The sequence below is a fragment of the Pollicipes pollicipes genome, unplaced genomic scaffold, assembly GCF_011947565.3.
Source record: "Pollicipes pollicipes isolate AB1234 unplaced genomic scaffold, Ppol_2.1 Scaffold_4219;HRSCAF=4965_pilon_pilon_pilon, whole genome shotgun sequence".
Classification (NCBI taxonomy): domain Eukaryota; kingdom Metazoa; phylum Arthropoda; class Thecostraca; order Pollicipedomorpha; family Pollicipedidae; genus Pollicipes; species Pollicipes pollicipes.
In genome coordinates, this window is record NW_023596448.1 from 4,959,208 (window position 1) to 4,978,433 (window position 19,226).

General features: G+C 64.7%; 3 protein-coding genes across 3 annotated transcripts; 2 read left to right on the plus strand and 1 right to left on the minus strand.

The window, feature by feature from the left end:
- The first annotated feature begins 347 nt into the window (after window positions 1-347).
- Window positions 348-6,661, plus strand: LOC119095705 (uncharacterized). The gene is made up of 10 exons (XM_037218560.1): window positions 348-371; window positions 479-551; window positions 1,042-1,146; window positions 2,164-2,436; window positions 2,788-2,945; window positions 3,252-3,351; window positions 4,668-4,817; window positions 5,239-5,296; window positions 6,531-6,595; window positions 6,654-6,661. Exons 1-10 carry the CDS (start codon window positions 348-350, stop codon window positions 6,659-6,661), a joined length of 1,014 nt encoding a protein of 337 aa, XP_037074455.1.
- A 1,997-nt stretch (window positions 6,662-8,658) lies between these two features.
- Window positions 8,659-13,831, plus strand: LOC119095586 (protein transport protein SEC31). The gene is made up of 3 exons (XM_037218442.1): window positions 8,659-8,694; window positions 10,514-10,982; window positions 13,722-13,831. Exons 2-3 carry the CDS (start codon window positions 10,520-10,522, stop codon window positions 13,739-13,741), a joined length of 483 nt encoding a protein of 160 aa, XP_037074337.1. The 5' UTR covers window positions 8,659-8,694; window positions 10,514-10,519; the 3' UTR covers window positions 13,742-13,831.
- Window positions 13,832-14,192: 361 nt separating this feature from the next.
- LOC119095491 (c-Myc-binding protein) lies at window positions 14,193-18,969 on the minus strand. Its single transcript, XM_037218329.1, has 4 exons — window positions 18,785-18,969; window positions 16,919-17,128; window positions 16,461-16,622; window positions 14,193-14,820 (listed from the first exon to the last, which is right to left on the minus strand). The coding sequence occupies exons 1-4, from the start codon at window positions 18,800-18,802 to the stop codon at window positions 14,818-14,820; spliced, it is 393 nt and encodes a 130-aa protein (XP_037074224.1). The 5' UTR covers window positions 18,803-18,969; the 3' UTR covers window positions 14,193-14,817.
- Window positions 18,970-19,226: the final 257 nt, after the last annotated feature.

Here is a 19,226-nt window from a genome sequence, read left to right on the forward strand (position 1 = left end):
AACCCTGGCGGTGATGCTGTGCGTGCGCTTGCCAGAGACCTGTGGCGCGCCGGCGTCAGTGGCTGTGTCAGCGGCGCTGACAGCGGCCGCCGTCTGGCCGACAGATGCCGCCGCCGAGCGGCCCGCAGGTTCGCCGACGACAACGAGCAGCGGCGCCGCCGGCCCGGGCCCGGCCCTGCCGCTGACGGACGGGCCGCCGCCGCCGGCGCCGCCCGACATCCCCGCTGTCCGCCAGACCCCGCCGCCAGGTGAGGACGGACCGCCGCCGGCGCCGCCCGACATCCCCGCTGTCCGCCAGACCCCGCCGCCAGGTGAGGACGGGCCGCCGCCGTCGCCCGACACCCCCGATGTCCGCCAGACCCCGCCGCCAGGTGAGGACGGGCCGCCGGCGCCGCCCGACACGCCCGCTGTCCGCCAGACCCCGCCGCCAGGTGAGGACGGGCCGCCGCCGTCGCCTGACACCCCCGCTATCCGCCAGACCCCGCTGCCAGGTGAGGACGGGCCGCGGCCGCCGCCCGACACCCCCGATGTCCGCCAGACCCCGCCGCCAGGTGAGGACGGGCCGCCGCCGCCGCCCGACGCCCCCGCAGCCCAGCGAGGTTCGAACCAGCAGCCGTGAGATCAGTAGAATGACCGTATTTGTGTGACTGCCCGACATTGGTGCTGCAGACACTGGGCAGGGGGGGGGGGGGGGCAACTAACACTTTAGGTTAGAGGCCCGCAACACATTTAACCTCCTTTAGAGGTAAAGAGGCCCGCAATGCACTTGACCCCTCTCTCCCCACACGCGCGTTGCGACTCCGGTGGAAGAAGACTACAGAAGGTAAAGAAATTGAGTAAATTTAACGAATCGTAAAACTGTTGCTGCAAAGCAGCTGGAGTCGGTGGTAAGCCCGGTTTTGGCGTGCGTATTGTGTTGTTCGACACCGATGGGACGTCGGCCGGCGAGGGCTGGCGACATGCTGAGTAGCCGACCGTCTCCCGAGCGTGGTGTGTGGAGGCACGCGCCGGAGCACCCAGACGTCTGCTGTCCTCCGTCAGACCGGCCGTCCTCGGAGGAGGAGGAGGAGGAGGAGGTCGACACTCACCCGCCCGCTGCCACCCCCGCCCACCGCACCGCGCTGCACCTGGCCGGCGTGACGCAAGGTGAGCAGACCCTGCCGCCAGGCCGGCGGACCGCGCACGCGGCGCGGCGCTGGGCCGGTGAATCAGCGCCGGGTGTCGGCGTCTGAGTCAGAGATGTGTCCACTGTCGCGGTCAGCTACGGTGCGCTCTCTTCTGCGTGGTTCTGGCGGCCAGCGGCTGCTGGTGAACTGGTAACCGGTGTGTGACTCAGGCCGGTGAGTGGTACCCGAGGTGATGCGCTGCTGCAAACGGTGGCCGGGACTCCAGACGAACGCCACGCCCCAGCCCGCTGTCTGTCGCCGCCGCAGATCGCCTGGGGCGTCTGACAGTGGTCCGCAGATCGCATGGGACGGCTCGCAATGGTCCGCGGATCGCTTGGCATGTCTGGCAATGGTCCGCAGATCGCTTGGCACATCTGGCAATGGTCCGCAGATCGCTTGGCACGTCTAGCAATGGTCCGCAGATCGCTTGGCACGTCTGGCAACGGTCCGCGGATCGCTCGGGACGGCTTGCAATGGTCCGCAGATCGCATGGGACGGCTCTCAATGGCCTGCAGATCGCTTGGGACGTCTGGCAATGGTCTGCAGATCGCTTGGGACGGCTTGCAATAGTGCCGGTGTGCGGGCGGAAATGTGTGTCGGCTGTTGGGCTAATTAACTGCCTGGGCCGCTGACAGCTGCTGGCGGGCCGTGATTAACGAGTGTGTGGTGATGAACGTCGCCGCCGGGATCGGACGCTCGCGCGCGCGTGCGTGCGTCCGTGTGCGTGTTCACGGCCTGTGGCAGGTCGGGACTGGTCAGTGCTGCCCCGCGCCGGCCCTCTGGAGCGTCACGGTGGGGACAGCCGCGAGGCGCGTCACAGGATCGGGTGCGGGGGCCGGACTCAGCAACCTGAAGGTACAGGAGTCGGACGTGGTGGTGACGCGCTGTCCCTCGGGTGGCGGCGTCTGCCGGCGGCCGGGCCGGCGCACGTCCCGCCGCCCGCCGCCCGCCGCCCGCGCCCGGCCCCGGGCTGACGGTGACCTGTGGCGGCCGACAGACGAGTCCAGCTCGGACATGCCGGCCGCCCTGAAGGACGCCTCTCCGCTACGGGAGATCATCGAGGCCATGGACGTGGCGTTCCGCGGCCTCAAGACGTCGCTCAGTGACCTGAGCCGGCCCGAGGCGGTCGGGGAGCCGGCGACGCACGGCGCCCGCGGCTCCGGCTCCGGCCGCGGCTCCGGCTCCGGCTCCGGCTCCGGCTCCGGCCGCGGTTCCGGCCGCGGCTCCGGCTCCGGCTCGTTGCTCCGGCAGCACTCCCGGCTCAGCTTCAGTGAGTTCTCGTCGGCGTCCGTGGCAGAGCTAGGATGTGATGTGGAGCTGGTGTTGTGCCGCACGGCCACACGGCCGGGGCTGAGTGCTGTCAAACATTTTGCGCGTGCCGCTCGTGGCATTGGCGCGTTGGCGCATGCCATGGCGCATGGCATTGGCGCACTGGCGCAGGCAGGGCACTTATCTTGGTGTTTGTCTCCGGACGTCCGATGTGCGGAAGTTCGAGGGGTGTACCTGAGGGTCGTACCTGTGGGTTGATGCGAACATGGGGATAATCAGTTAATGTTTAAGGCCCAGATCCTGGCCGTGTCCGGCGGCGCCTGCTCGCTCTGACGCCGCCCTCGGCCGGCAGAGGGCCGTCCGCGTGTCCTGCAAGGACCTGGGCCAGGGCGACTGCCAGGGCTGGCTCTACCTGAAGAAGGAGGGCCGCGGCTTCCTGCACCACGACAAGTGGGCCAAACGCTGGCTGGTGCTGCACGGCCACGTGCTGTACGGCTACAAGACAAGGAGGTGGGCTGGCGCACCGGGCCCGCCTGGCCTGACGGCACCGCCCCGCCCCATCCGGCTGTCGTCAGGCGCACGCACTCTCGACAGCTCGCGCCGTTCCCCGGTCAAAGACACATGGCTGCTTGAACACCAGGAAGCAACCTGGTGATTTCCCTTAGCGTTTGTTTCGAATGGCTGACCTGGTCAGTTGAGCATCTGGCGTGCAACGCCGCAGTCTGGAACCCTTCACATACCCACCAGTACCGGCCGCTCTTCACTGGCTTGCAGTTACATGACATCGCTGGTAGCGGTGTGTGCGTGTGTCGACAGGCGCAGGAGGCAGAGACGCTGATCGCCCTGCCCGGCTACCAGGTGTCGCCGGCCACTGACGTCCGCTCCAAGAAACACGCCTTCAGGGTCCACAACAGAGGTGAGCCGAGCCGGGCCGGTGTAACCGATCCACCGAGGCCGGGCCGTCGGTGGGAAGGCCGCCGCGGCGGCTGGCGGCGGCTCTACTCCGTCTCAGCCGGCCAGCAGCGGCCCGAGACAGCTGGGACGGCCGCGGTGGGACGCGCTGGCTGATGGGGCGGCGTGGGAGGACGGATGTGTGGAGCTGCGGAGACACGTGGGAGCGCTAGGACACAACACCGGTGAGGACCGGGCCTGGCCGGGCACCGGCTGGGGCCGACTGGACCTGGGGCGGACACGTCCAGGAGTGCTCACACCGGCTCACAAGGTCACACCTCTCCCTGCTCATCAGTCGCATCTGTTCACAAGATCACACCTCTGACCCGTTCACCAGTCGCATCTGTTTACAAGATCACACCTCTGACCTGCGCACCAGTCGCACCCCTGACCTGTTCACAAGGTCATACCTCTGCCCTGCTCATCAGTCGCACCTCTGACCTGTTCACAAGGTCACACCTCTGCCCTGCTCATCAGTCGCATCTGTTCACAAGATCACACATCTGACCTGTGCACCAGTCGCATCTGTTTACAAGATCACACCTCTGACCTGCGCACCAGTCGCACCCCTGACCTGTTCACAAGGTCATACCTCTGCCCTGCTCATCAGTCGCACCTCTGACCTGTTCACAAGGTCACACCTCTGCCCTGCTCATCAGTCGCATCTGTTCACAAGATCACACATCTGACCCTGTGCACCAGTCGCATCTGTTTTACAAAGATCACACCTCTGACCTGCGCACCAGTCGCACCCCTGGCCTGTTCACAAGGTCACACCTCTGCCCTGCTCATCAGTCGCATCTGTTCACAAGATCACACCTCTGACCTGTGCACCAGTCGCACCCCTGGCCTGTTCACAAGGTCACACCTCTGCCCTGCTCATCAGTCGCATCTGTTCACAAGATCACACCTCTGACCCGTTCACCAGTCGCACCTGTTTACAAGATCACACCTCTGACCTGTGCACCAGTCGCACCCCTGGCCTGTTCACAAGGTCACACCTCTGCCCTGCTCATCAGTCGCATCTGTTCACAAGATCACACCTCTGACCTGTGCACCGGTCGCACCCCTGGCCTGTTCACAAGGTCACATCTCTGCCCTGCTCATCATTTGCGCCTCTTCACAAGGCCACGCCGCTTCACCCACCTGTGACACCTGTTCATAAAGTCGCACCTCCGACCTGTTCACCAGTCGCACCTCTGACCCGTTCACCAGTAACGCCTGTCCACAAGGTCACACCTGTGACCTGTTCAGTCGCTGACCGTGCCCCGACGTCCGCAGAGCGCTCCCTGGTGTTCGCGTCCGACTCTCAGCTGGACATGACCAAGTGGATGAACAAGATGGGCCTGTCGGCTATCGCTTACGACTCTGCCAAGGCGTTCACCACGGGCGGCTTCTGCCGACCGGAGCCGGACGGCGCCTCCCTCGACAGTGAGTCGCCACCGCGGGCCCGGCCGGCTGCCGGCCGCGGGTCGACTGAACAGCGAGCCACCGGAGCGGTCCCGTGCGGCCGGCGCCAGAGCTGCCTGTGGTCCGCGGCGTACTGTTCCAGTCGTTTGGGGCGGGCTGCGCTGGCACACGGGAGAAGCTGCTGATTCAGTTTGAGCGGCGGCGTCGGCAGCGGTATGCCGTCGGTGTCGGCGGTGTACCGTCAGTGTCGGTGGTGTACCGTCAGTGTCGGCGGTGTACTGTCAGTGTCGGCAGTGTACCGTCAGTGTCGGTGGTGTACCGTCAGTGTCGGTAGTGTACCGCCAGTGTCGGCGGTGTGCCGTCAGTGTCGGTCTTGTGCGGTGAGTGAGCCGCGCGCTGCGGCTGGCCGCGCCGCCGCCTGACGCCTGGTCCTCCCCGGCAGACATGTACTACAGCGACACGGACGAGGAGGACAGCAAGAAGGGCACGCCACTCAAACGGTCAGTGGCCGGCCACTCGGCAGCACCTGGAGGGCACTCGGCAGCACCTGGAGGGTACCCGGCAGCACTGGGAGGGTACCCGGCAGCACTGGGAGGGCACCGGGCAGCACTGGGAGGGTACCGGGCAGCACTGGGAGGGTACCCGGCAGCACCGGGAGGGTACTGGAGAACACTGGGAGGGCACCGGGCAGCACTGGGAGGGTACCCGGCAGCACCTGGAGGGTAACCGGCAGCACTGGGAGGGTACTGGAGAACACTGGGAGGGCACCGGGCAGCACTGGGAGGGTACCCGGCAGCACCTGGAGGGTAACCGGCAGCACTGGGAGGGTACCGGGCAGCACTGGGAGGGTACCCGGCAGCACTGGGAGGGTACTGGAGAACACTGGGAGGGCACCGGGCAGCACTGGGAGGGTACCCGGCAGCACCTGGAGGGTAACCGGCAGCACGTGTGGCTAGCGGGAGGGCGGCGGTCGGGCGGTCTGGTGAGGCCAGCTGGGACAGTCGAGCCAGCTCAGTGTCGACATACGACACCGGCCGTGTGACGTCACCGATCGAACCAGAGCCGGAGAATTAACAGCTAGATCCCAGCGGGGGTATGCCCTTTAAATGTGCTGCTGCCGCCCTGCCGGTGTTTGTTATGTTCGGGTGGTGGCCGCGGCCGGGCGCCGCCTCCGGTTGCAGGTGGGGAATTGCACAGGGCGTGTTCCGGCGGAATGGGCTGGGACCGCCGCCGATCGCCGGCGGGCTGGGGGTCAGTGGACCTTACCGTGGCTGGCATCAGGCTGCTCAATACGCCCGCTGTCTGTCCCGCTCCCGCTTCCCAGCTGCTCCAGCACGCGCCTTGCCGCCACAGACCTGCGCATGCTCAGTGCGCCTGCAGCGGAGCGAGTCCTGCGCACGTGATGAGCGCTGGCGACGGAGTCAAACTCGGCCGTGTGGCCCGCCTGCTCCGGCGGACGGAGCCATGCGACGCTGCTCCGCGACCGTCAGATTCCGCTGTCTGACCCGCACCCTCTGCCGCCGCCTGACCCGCACCCTCCGCCGCCGCCGGATCCGCCGCCGCCTGACCCGCACCATCCACCGCCGCCTGACCCACGCCCTCTGCCGCCGCGTTACCCGCGCCCTCCGCCGCCGCCTGACCCGCACCCTCGGCCGCCGCCTGACCCGCGCCCTCTGCCGCCGCCTGACCCGCACCCTCCGCCGCCGCCTGACCCACACCCTCTGCCGCCGCCAGGCCGCCGCGCGTGTCTGGCGGTGCTCCGGTGACGCCGTCGCCGACGTCGTCGCTGGACCGGGCGCGTCAGCAGCTGCGCCGGTGGCGGGCCGGCTCGCCGGCACCCTCGGCCGGCTCGGCCAGCTCCCTGAGCTCGCTCGGCTCCGAGCGGCCGGCCGTGCGCAAGAAGCCGAGCCTGCGCTTCCTGGCGCGCGTACGGCGCGACAGCGGCGCCTCGGCCGGCGCGACCGGCGCACGCCGGGCCAGCCAGCCGGAGACACAGCCGCGGCCCCAGGTGAGGCGGCGCTCTGTCGGACGCAGCGGCCGACGGTATGAGCGCCGGCGCCGCGGCGTCGGCAGTGGCGCGGTGCCGGCGACCAGTCCCGGCTGCGGCCGTGACGGCGGTCATGGCATCACAGACATATTGGAGCAGGCCTGTCGTGCATAATCATGTTCGGACGTCATTTGATTGGCCTTGAAAGAAGGCAGACTGCACAGGCAGGCTGTATAATGTACTTCAGAATGAACATTGTATCTTAGCGATCAAGGTCATAGCGTTCTGCAGGAACCGATGGGCCCGTTGTTTTCAGCACGAGGTGGCACGCGCCCAGAGTTCGGCTCCGCTGTCGGATGGGTCGGGCGGCCCACCGGAGGTCGCTCGTCCTCGCCAAGGCACGCCGCCGCCGCCCGAAGCCGAGGCGCCTCCAGTACAGCCGGCGGCCGCCCGTCCCCGCCAGAACACACCGCCGCCGTCTGGTCCCGAGCTCCCTCCGGTCCCTGCCGGCGGCCCCAGCCGTCCTCCGCCGCCGTCGTCCGCCGGCTCTCGTCCGTCGGGACCGGCGGAGAAAGGCGCTCCATCGACGCCGCCGAGCGCGCCGGCTGCCGTGTCGGTGACGGCCCGCTGGCTGGCGTCTCCGGAGGAGGTGCGCCGGCTGAGCCGGCCCGCCAGCCAGCCGGCGGCCGAGGCGGCGGCCGGCCGCGCGCGGCCCGTGCCGCCGCCGCGCCGGCCGCGCTCCCGCGGCCAGCCGCCCGAGTACGTCAACTGGCGCCTGCCGTCGGCGGCCGGCTCCGGCTCCGGCGGCGGCGCCGGGCCGACGGCGGGCGCGCGCCAGACCGAGGTGGTGATCCGGATCGGCGGAGGCGGCCGGGTGGAGCGCATCGAGGAGCGCGAGCGGCGGCCGGCGGCCGCCGCACCGGCCGACGCCCGAGAGCCGCCGGCTCTCCGTGCAGCACCGCGGCGTCACGGCCGAGGGCCAGATCGTGGCCAGCATACTGAGCGGCACGCACACGGTGCCGCGGCCGGCGGCGGCCGCGCGCCGCTGCGCCAGCGCAGAGGTCGACCGGCTGCCGGGCTACATGCGGCCGACGCTGAGCAGCCGGCGGCAGAGCGACGCCCGGCAGCGGCCGGCCGACGAGCGCCGGCCGCCGCTCAGCAAGCAGCGCAGCCTGAGCACGTCCGGCCTGGCGGCGCCGCCGGCCGAGCGGGCCGGCCGCCGCCGCGCCAGCGTCGCCTCCGAGCCTGTGCGGCGACCCAGTCTGGACTCGGCGCCAGCCCGGCGGCCGCCGCGCGGCCCCGGCGCCGGCCGGGCCTCCTCGGAGGGGCCGCCGGCGCGGGACGCGGCGCTGGCGAACGGCCGACCGCGCTCGGAGGCACGCTCGGAGGAGTGGCGCCGCCAGCCGGCGCCACTCGGCTCGCTGCGACCGGACGAGCGCCGCCGCGCCGCCGAGGAGCCCCGCCGACGCAGCGCGCTGGCGCCGGGCGCGGAGTCTGTGGCCGGCGCGCCGCCCGCCGACGCGGCGTCCGAGCGCTGGCCGGAAGCGCGTCCCGGTCTCCGCGGCGCAGCAGACGGGCGGCCTGCTGAACACGGCCGGCCGGCGGCCCGGCTCGCCCCCCGACGAGGCGCGCCAGCTGAAGAAGACGTCGCAGTACGAGTGTCCCGCGTGGTCGCCGATGGCGCGTCACGCCGACGAGGCGCGCATGCGGCTGGCCTTCGAGATGGACCTGGACACGGGCGGCGACGACGTGTTCGAGGCGGCGCCGGCGCGGCCGCGCGCGCCGCCCCGGCTCGCCAAGTCGGCGTCCGCGTCCCAGGTGGGCGCGCCGCCGGCGGGCCGGGAGCGGCCGGCCATCACCATCCAGGTGCCGCCGTCGGCCGGCGACGGCGAGCCGCGCACGCCGCTGAAGGTGAGGCCTCGCCGCTGACGGCCCGGGGTGGCGGGTCCCCGGGACCTGGGGAACCGGAGAACCGGGGAACCGGGACCCGGGGGACCGGGGAACCGGGGAACCGGAGAACCGGAGAACCGGAGAACCGGAGAACCGGGACCCGGGGGACCGGGGAACCGGGGAACCGGGGAACCGGAGAACCGGGACCCGGGGGACCGGGGAACCGGGGAACCGGGGAACCGGAGAACCGGAGAACCGGAGACCAAGGAATCGGGGAACCGGGGGAACCGGGGACCCGGGAAACCGGGGACCGGAGAACCGGGGACCGGAGGACCGGGGACCGGAGGACCGGGGACCGGAGGACTGGAGGACCGGGGAGCCGGGGGACCGGAACCGGGAGACCGGGGAACCGGAAAACCGGAGAACCGGGGAACCGGGGATCCGGGGACCGGAGGACCGGGGGACCGAGGGACCGAGGGACCGAGGGACCGGGGGACCGAGGGACTGGGGACCGGAGGATGGGGAACTGGGGAACCGGGGGACCGGGGGATCAGAGGACCGGCTGACAGGGAGAGCAGCGGACTGGGGGGTGCTGAGCCGCCTCTGGCGGACCGTTTTCTCCCCAGCGGTAAGGACTGCAGTCCATGCTAGCCTGTTGCGTCGTGCAGTTGATGATCGTTTGGCCGGTCGCCGGTCCCGTAATTCAGTGAACTTTGGAACCCGAGTCCACCCGCCTCGAAAGATTGTGCCATTGCGGGCCAGTTTACTCACATCTGAGTCGTATTGCCATGTCGAGCAGGTTGTCTCAGCCTAGGCATCTTACGCGTGCGAGTCGAGGCGGTCACGTTTGTCTGGAGTCAAGTGTGATGATGGTTTTACAGCCTTGATGTGGTGTGTGGTCTTCCCGACAGTTGATGCTCGTTTGATCGACCGTGGATCAAGTAACGACCGCGGATCGATCGTTCCCCGATCGTTACTTGTCAGGCTGCCTGAGTAAAGTCATTTTTAAGACAAGTTGGACTGTTGGCTGTCGTGTGTACCGTTTCTCTGTTACCATGTCTCGTTCGTGCCCACCGCCGTCTGCGGTGTTGTCCCGTTTGCTCCAGGCCCATTTGGTTGCCTTATATATATATATATATATATATATATATATATATATATATATATATATATAAGTACGAGTATACATATATACATGTGTCCCTTCGTTGCCCTGGCCCGTTGCCAATAATAGATCCCGTTTGAGTATGTTTCTCATAGTGTTGTCTATAGGACCCGGTTGTCGTCGACCAGTGCTTAAATTACACGTGTGGAGCTTGTGCGGTCGTGGGCTGGTGAATGGATTCGCTGTAGTTGTGGGTTGGGTATTTGTCGAGTCAAGTGCCAAGGCAGCAGCGGGGCGGCCGGGAGCTTCTCACGCTCGTGCTGCGGCGGTCGTGTGGTGGCCGTGTGGTCCGTGTCCACCTGCTGTGGCGGTCGTGTGGTCCGTGTCCACCTACTGCGGCGGTCGTGTGGTCCGTGTCCACCTGCTGCGGCGGTCGTGTGGTCCGTGTCCACCTGCTGCGGCGGTCGTGTGGTCCGTGTCCACCTGCTGCGGCGGTCGTGTGGTCCGTGTCCACCTGCTGCGGCGGTCGTGTGGTCCGTGTTCACCTGCTGTGGCGGTCGTGTGGTCCGTGTCCACCTGCTGCGGCGGTCGTGTGGTCCGTGTTCACCTGCTGTGGCGGTCGTGTGGTCCGTGTCCACCTGCTGCGGCGGTCGTGTGGTCCGTGTCCACCTGCTGCGGCGGTCGTGTGGTCCGTGTCAGCTTCTCTCCGGGCTTCGGCGTCTGCGTCTGTTGCAGCCTGCCATGGGCGTGTCCATGATCGGGAAGCAGCGGCGCACACCCACCTCAGCGTCGTCGTCGCCGCACTTTGTGTTCCCGCCGGGCCCGCTGTCGCCGCCGGGGCTCAGCAGCGGCTACGGCTCGCTCAGCGCCTCCACACACACGCTGCCCGGCGCCGAGACGACCGGCATCAGTCGGGGCATCGCGCACGCGCCGCCGCCGCCGCCGCCGGCCGGCCAGCTGGCGCCGCTGGCCAAGTCGCAGACGAGTCCACAGCTGGGGGCCGGCTGGGCGTTCCGCGTGCTGCCCCGGTACGGCCTGCAGTACCCGCCCGTCTTCACGCCCGACACGTACTCGCTGGCGCAGATGACGGAGCTGCAGCGGGCCGACTCACCGGCCGCCGGCGAGCGCAGCTTCGCCGACTCGGCCACGCAGACCGAGGCCGGTCGGCCGGCGCCGGCGCTGGCGGCGCCGCCGGCCGACGCAGGTCAGTGGCGCAGCGGGGCGAGCCGATACCTGACCCGATGACTGATGACCTCCGCACGCCTGACCTAACCTGACCTGACCTGACCTGGCCGACGGACTCGGCCGCGCTGTGAGCATATCGGGCGCTCTGGGTGGCGGAGGTGCATGGGGTGCCCGCTAACCAGCTGCATGATGTTCTGAGCTGACGCCAGCAGCGGCCGCGGACGGGCGGCGCCGCGTCGCCGCCGTGGGAACTGCGCCGTATGGGGGCATACCGAATCCAGACTCATATGACCTTTGGAGGGACGAATAGCGGGGGGGGGGGAGGGGGACTCTCAGAGGGAGACGAGGGAACTACTCGGGAAGGGCAGCGTGTGATCGTGAGGCGTTATGCCCGCCCCTCCTCCGGCCACGGATACATCAGGGCTGCCGGAGCCGGCTTACAGACCACAGCCATGCCGTGACTCGAAGATTGGAATGTAGCATATTTGGTTTCCCGTCCGATAGCATATCTTGTCAGCTGTCAAGAACCTAGGCCCCACAGATAAGGCAGGGTCGGCAATGTTACCAGTGCCGCGTCGCTGGATGCTGCCGCCTTCCTCAAGGTCCACGTAGCAGGGGTGCACCGTGCTATTATGAACGATACTGAAGGGAGCGGGAGGAGCGTGGGTGTCTGCGCTCCTGATTTCTGAGAATGCTGAGCATTAACTCAGCGGTGACGCATGTAAACGATCGACTTCAAAATTGGTTTGGACCCACTTCCTTTAAAAGTCTCACTTCCATCACTGCCTTTAAAGAAAAGTTTCCCCGGTTTGATAGCGAGGTGCTCCTTCATCCGTGCCGTCATGGCATCCAATGTTAGCCCTCCACGCGTAATGGCCAGGGATAAGTCCTACGTGTAACGACGCTTCAGTTACGGCTCGTAATTACTACTCATCCGGGTCAACACCCCTTAGTTGTATATTTGTAGCTGAACTGGTACCTCCGTCCATGAGACATTGCCTGCAGACAACTCGGGACACCATTTCGTTGTTGTTGCTTCACTTGTAAGTTTATATGGATTCATTTGTTGCCCAAACATTTTCTACTGGTGTGGGTATTCAACGTGCATGTTGAATGTCAATCTGTGGATTTGTGGTAGTCTTAGTTATCTGAGAGGCATTCATCTGCTGACGCGAATGGTCCGCGCGTGGCTCTACTGGCCTCAGGGCTTACGGCGTGGGGAGTCGCCTCAGGGTCACCTTCCGCATAATGTACCCGCACGCCTCTCTTTCGCTCTCTCCCTCTCTTCGTGCCTACGCTCAGTCCGGGGCCCGGGCCGGACAGGACGTCACGCGCCGGGCTTCTCGCCTGGCTGGTGCGCATGCGCAGTGGCTGTCAGCCCGCCGCCGCTCACACAGATGGCGCCACGGGCGACGGGTCTCGCACTCTGCGGCGGAAGAACACGCTGAAGGGCCGCCGGCGCCGCGGCTCGCTGCGGACGGAGAGGATGCTACACCTGCTGGCCCTGCAGCGGGCCGTCAAGGTACCCCCGCCCGGTCCCGATCCGTCGGTCGAGGTGCTCTGGCCTCTCCCCTCCCGCGGGCTGCCTTTCGGAATGTCCTCTGGTGTCACCCTCCGTTCACGTAAGGGACGACCCGCCGGCCAGCCGCCGACAAAACCCCTGTTTTGCTGCGTCCTGCACCGTCTGCGCACGACCTGTGGTGCTCCATCTGCCGTCTGCCCCTCCCCCGGCTAAGATGGCCCCTGCCGTCCCTCTCCATTCCGTGACGCCCCAGGTCCCCTCCCCTTCCGCCCTGTGGAGACGTGTCCTCCGCGCCTGTGCCCGTCTGGCGAGGTGTTCTGCTCGTCCGCGCACTGTTCAGGCACCCCGGCCCATCTCTCAAAGTACAACTTGCGCCCCCGGCGCCGCCATCGCTGCTGAGGTATCCCGTCCACTCGCGGAGGCCGTCCAGGTAGCCCCCGGCTCCACTGGAAGGGGGTGGGGAGAGGCGGGGCTCTGGGCGTTGCCGAGGTAGCCTGCCGAGGCGTGGACACAGACTGTGTAAGCACACATCTGGCGAGGAGGTGCTGAAACACTGGACACCCGCTCGAGCCGAGACCCCCGTCGTGCGGAGGGGCGTGATTATGCCCGTGATGGACGGCGGCAGATTCAGGGCTCCAAAGGCGGGTGGGGTTGAGCTGGGCGCTCTGAGCTGCTTCGTCCACATAGTACCCACGATAACACGGCGCGGAGGGCCGGCTCTACAGCCGCAGAGGTGCCGCGCGGTGCACACTCACCACCGGCGGGTGCCACGGCAGGCCACAGCGCGCGCCTACCCTGCCTCCCCGCGTGCCCTGCCCAGCTATGGCCGGCCGCACCGACTGCCACGGTGGTTTGATTTAACGGTGCTGCAGGCCGGCAATGCTTGCTGGCTGGCGGAGCCCTGTGCACACCGCTGCATGTGCACGCGAGCCAGACGCCCGGTGTATCCTCCCTGGCATGTGCATGATCTGGGGAGGGGGGGGGGGGGGGAGAGGGGCACGCCCGTGTGGTATACACCCAGCGTGGCGACGGTAGGTTGGGGCGCCGTTTCAAGTGTGTTAGAGCCAGGCGTGTAGTCCACGCACTACGCCCGTTTTGTTATGATTGTCTCCACGGCGTTGCTCGGGGACAGGCGTCTCCTCTCACTGCCGGACGCCGCGTGCGCTGTACCTCCGCGCCGTCTCGCCGGTGGGTCCGGAGTGGCCGCCGTCTGACGAATGGTTGCTTCTGGCGCAGGGGAAGCAGGCGGAAGTTGACGCCATCAGCCAGCTACTGCGCACGCCCGTCACGCGCACCCGGCTGCAGCGCTGGCTGGCCCAGAACCAGGACATCATGGCACCGGCGGCCGGGAGCGCCGGCTCCTCTGAGGAGGGCGGGCCCGGCCGCGGCGGCGGCCGCCGCCGCCGCAGCAGCTCGTCCCGGTCGGCGGCGGCCGACGCCGGCCGGTCAGACGAGGACGGCTCCGACTCGGACACGCCGCTGTGAGCCGCCCGCCGGCCGGGGTGCTGTGCCGCACGCGCGGACGGGCTGGAGACGGAGCGGAGCGCCGCCCTCCGTCCGCGTCGGGACGGCCATGGTAGTCAGACTGCGCGCGCGCCGTGTCCGGCTGGGACGGGCCACGTGCGTTGCCTGGTCGCCCGCTGCACTACCGCACGTTACTGCCACTCCGAGCTTGAGCTTTCCTGCCGATCCGGCCTATATAACGTGTTCAACAACATTATGTATTCGACCGTTGATTTGGTGCGATTTCGACCGTTGAAGGGGCATCGCTATAATGCATATTTAGCCACGGCGCAGCTTTGTCCGTTTGCATCGTAGCAGCTTGTGTGCGCCGCCACGTGAATGTCGGGTTTGGGGGTCGTTGCTTTTCAAAGTCAACCGTGTGCGCGCTTACGTGCGTGCGTTTATGTGTGGCGAGATGGTTCATTAAGAAAATACAAACACTCAACACGGTCCATTTGTACAACGCCAAGACCGTCGACGTCCCTGCCGAGCGAGCGAGAGTCGCAGCAGGCCGGGCCAGCCGCCGGCACCTCCGACAAACAGCTGGCGCGATCACGCCCCGCCCAGGCTTCAGGCGGCCAGTGGGCGCTCCCTGCGGAGCGGCGCGGCAGCGGGCTGGCCGGCTCCGGACGGCCCGGCGCTGGCGACCGGGCGCCGTCCGCACCTCGGCCGCCGGCCAATCACAGCCCCCCAGCTCCGTGTCAGCCGGCCGGCCGCTGGCGCGCAAGGCGCACAACGGACCAATCACGTAACAGCGGCGGGCGCGGCGTGGAATGGGGCCGGCGCCCTCCTGAAGGCAGCCTTTGGTACTGGTGGCGCGGTCGACGGCTTACTGTAACACACGGAGGGGGAGGGGGCTCAGCGTCGGAGTCGGCGACAGGACGGCCGCGGCGCGCCCACTACACGGCTGGCCGGGCCCGTAACGCGGACACCCAACACTGAATCGACAGAGGCGGCGGAGCTGGTGACGCCACATACATGCAAGTCCAACAGGCATGGCCGGTCCACATCCAGCCGATCGTCCGTGTGGAACACGCCAAGGGCCGTTTGAGCAACCACCATCGCCATGAGACTTGGTGGTCATTGTTGCCGGTTTCAACTGGCACACGGCCATAAACAGACGTAACTGTTGGAAACGCGACATTACATCATTCTAGTCAATACTTGTCAGATCAGGGGCATTAAAAGGTGCGTGATCAGGAGCAGCATGGCTAACATGATAGCCATATACGTGGTGGCTATCATGCCAGCCATGGCGAGGCGGGTGATTCGTGCGATCAGATGTCAGAAAGACCCGGCCGCCTCCGGGACGCGCCTAGCCGGCGGCCGCCACAGGCTCGGGAGACAGCACTGAACACTGGACAATGGTGAACTCCCAGCACACCCGGGTAGCAGAACACTGGACAGTGGTTGGCCCTGACACACACATGGGTAACGGAACACTGGACAGTGGTTGGCCCTGGCACACATGGGTAAAAGAACACTGGACGGTGGTTGGCCCTGGCATGCATGGATAACAGAACACTGGACAGTGGTCGGTCCTGGCACACATGGGTAATGGGACACTAGACAGTGACTGGCCCTGGCACACATGGGCAACAGGACAATGGACACTGGCTGGCCCTGGCACATATGGGTAACAGACCACTGGACAGTGGTTGACCCTGGCACACATGGATAACACGACATTGGATACTGGCTGGCCCTGGCATGCTGAAGTAACAGGGACCTGGACTGCCACTGGCACACATGGGTAACAGGACACTGGATACTGGCTAACCCTGGTACGCTGAAGTAACAGGGACCCGGACCGACACTGGACGGTGGCTGGCCCCCAGCACACCGAAGTAACAGGGACCTGGACCGACACTGGACGGTGGCTGGCCCCCAGCACACTGCAGTAACAGGGACCTGGACCGACACTGGACGGTGGCTGGCCCCCAGCACAACGCAGTAACAGGGACCTGGACCGATACTGGACGGTGGCTGGTCCCCAGCACACCGAAGTAACAGGGACCTGGACCGACACTGGACGGTGGCTGGCCCCCAGCACAACGCAGTAACAGGGACCTGGACCGACACTGGACGGTGGCTGGTCCCCAGCACAACGCAGTAACACGGACCTGGACCGACACTGGACGGTGGCTGGCCCCCAGCACACCGAAGTAACAGGGACCTGGACCGACACTGGACGGTGACTGGTCCCCAGCACATGCGAGTGACGCGGCACATGCGATTCGTTTGAATCAGAAGCACTGCTTGAAAGCATGGAACATTCTCTATCAACTCACATCTAAATGGATTGTGAGTTTCCCGGTGTTTCACTATGGTCGGCGCCAGCCTCTCTCTATAGACAATCCGAACCACACATACGGCACTGCCATGACCTCGCCCGCCGCCTCCTGGTGGGCTGGAGACGGCCCGCTTACCGTCACAGACGCCTCCCGCCTGGCTGTCGGCAGCGCACCTCACCTTTTTCTCCTTGTCGTTAGCGTTGGCGTTGGCGTCAGCGGCGTCTGCGGCCGGTGGCTGCTCGGCGCCGCCCTCCTCGCCCCCCTCGGCCGGCTCGCCGTCCACGCTCAGGCCCTGCAGCCGCTCGCGCAGCTCCTTGTTCTCATCCTCCATCACCGTCATCTGGCGGGGAGAGCACCGCTCCCGTCAGCCGCGTCCCCACCACCACCACCCCGGAGGAGGCGTCCACCCTGCAGCCCCCGCGGGCCATCACACCAGAGCTCTCCGCCACTGCCGTCAGCAGTGTTGATCGTCATCGCGCATGTGAGACACGCCAGTCATCTGTCGCCGCCGCCTCCACGTGCCCCGGCGTCCGCCCAACATGTCATTACAGACATCACCACGACACTGACGGAGGCGTCGGACCATCACCACCCGCTCGCGACTGAGGCGCGGCCGCGCGTCGGTGGCGCCGTTACCTTCTCCTTCATCTCGGCGACGACGAGCCGCAGGCTCTCCAGCTCCACCTTGTCGGGACTGGCGGCGCCTAGCGTGTTGCGCACGTACTGCAGCGCGTCGGCCGGCTTCTCGGGCTCCTCGTACAGGCTGACCAGGCACCGCGTCAGCACGTCCATCACGCCATTCTTCTCCAGGTACTTGCGAAACTCCTCGCGCTTCGAGTCTTGTACCTGCCAGCAGAGAAGGTGGCGGGCTCAGCTGGTGCCCAGTGGGCGAGAAAGAGGTGTTCAGCTGGTGCTGTGGAGGGAAAGATGGTGGTGCCCAGTTGCTACTGCACCTGGAAAGTGGGTGGTGCCTGGCTGGCAACTGTGGAGCAGAGGTTGGTGTTCACCTAGTGGTGCTAAAAAATGGGTGGTGTCACTGGCACTCAGCTGATGCCTTCATAAAAGTTGTGCTCAGCTGGTAGTTACTGTTTGCAGAGGGAGTAAAGATGATATTCAGATGGTGCTGCAAAAGGAAGTGGTGCTCATCTGGTGTTGCAGAGGGACAGAGCATGTTCAGCTTGTGCTATAGAGGAAGAAAGAGGGACATGCCAAAATGGTGCTGCAGAGGGCAAGAGGGTGGTGCTCAGCTGATGTCACAGAGTGCAAGAAAAGGACATGATCAGCTAATGCTGCAGAGGGAGAGAGGGTGGTGCTCCACTGCCATTACAGAGAGAAAGGGAAGGACATGTTTAGCTGGTGCTGAAGAGGGAGCGAGGGTGGTGCTCAGCTGGTGTTGCAGATGGAAACAGGACATGCTCATTTAGTGCTGCAGAGGAAGAGAGGACAAAATTATTTAATGGTGCCACACAGGAAAGAGAGATGTTCAGCTGTTGGCATACTGTGAAAAGGGTGGTCCTCAGCATACAGAGTACAGAGTACAGAGTACAGAGTACAGAGTACAGAGTACAGAGTACAGAGTACAGAGTACAGAGTACAGAGTACAGAGTACAGAGTACAGAGTACAGAGTACAGAGTACAGAGTACAGAGTACAGAGTACAGAGTACAGAGTACAGAGTACAGAGTACAGAGTAAGAGTACAGAGATAGAAGAGAGAGGAGAGATATGAGAGAGAGAGAGAGAGAGAGAGAGAGAGAGAGAGAGAGAGAGAGAGAGAGAGAGAGAGAGAGAGAAGAGAGAGAGAGAGAGAGATGAGAGAGAGATAGAGAGAGAGAGAGAGAGATGAGAGAGAGAGAGAGAGAGAGAGAGAGAGAGAGAGAGAGGAGAGAGAGAGGAGAGAGGAGAAAGAGAGAGAGAGAGAGAGTAGAGTGCTTGCTTGCTCAGCTGATGCTGCAGTGCAAGGAGGTGCTCAGCTGGTGCTGCAGAGCTGGGCTTGATTTTAAATTGGAGTGACTGTAGACTGCAATGATAAAGTTTTACAAGTATCCCACCAGCATGCAGCTTCTAACAAAAGTGCCAGCTGAACATACCAAAAGAACTACTAATATAGGACTCTAAACAAAATACCATAGAACTGCTGCCAAATTTATAATGTATGTGATATATCTATCATTATGTATATACTACCGTATAAATAATACACACAATATTCAAACAGAAACTACTAGACTCCTTGTCTCAGGGCTCCAAAAATATGGGATGGGCATTTACAAGTGGGCAGGGGAAATGGCAGTGGGGAAGAAGGTCCATGACCCCATGTTTTTGATAATGTATAATAGCTTTCAGTGATGCATAAAACAAGGTAGCTTCAAAACTAGCAGAAGATTCGTCGATTTCTGATGCATTCCTACGCCCACAAATCTAAACATCATAAGAAGCACAGAAGTAGTGTTACAATGGCAAGTCATCAGAAACTAGGACTATTCTGGCGCACGTACACTCACCACTTTGTAAGTATTCATCTTGCTTCAGCCGAACGAAACCCAAAGAATCAATCAACCAAGAATACCAATGATCTGAAGAATGTCAGGTAGAAATGGTCACTGTGTCCAACTAATCAAAATACGACGCGCACAAACCCCCACCGCGAACAACACGGCCTAGCACACTCAAACATCCACAGACACCCTTTCTTGTTTATAGTAGTGAGACAGTCACCGAGAATGAGTAAACAGGCAGGCAGATGAGGATACTCCTCAAAGGCTAAATCATGCCATTTAATAAAAATGTGACATATTTTTATTTAAAAAGTGTTGAATACGCAGTCGAACTCCAGTTGTGTGCAGAACCACCAAAGTGCATCTATTAGGCGCAAGTTTCATCTCTATAAGTCCCACCTTTGATTCGTTTGTGGCGCAAGGTCCGCGCCTTTCGCCTATTCGGCTC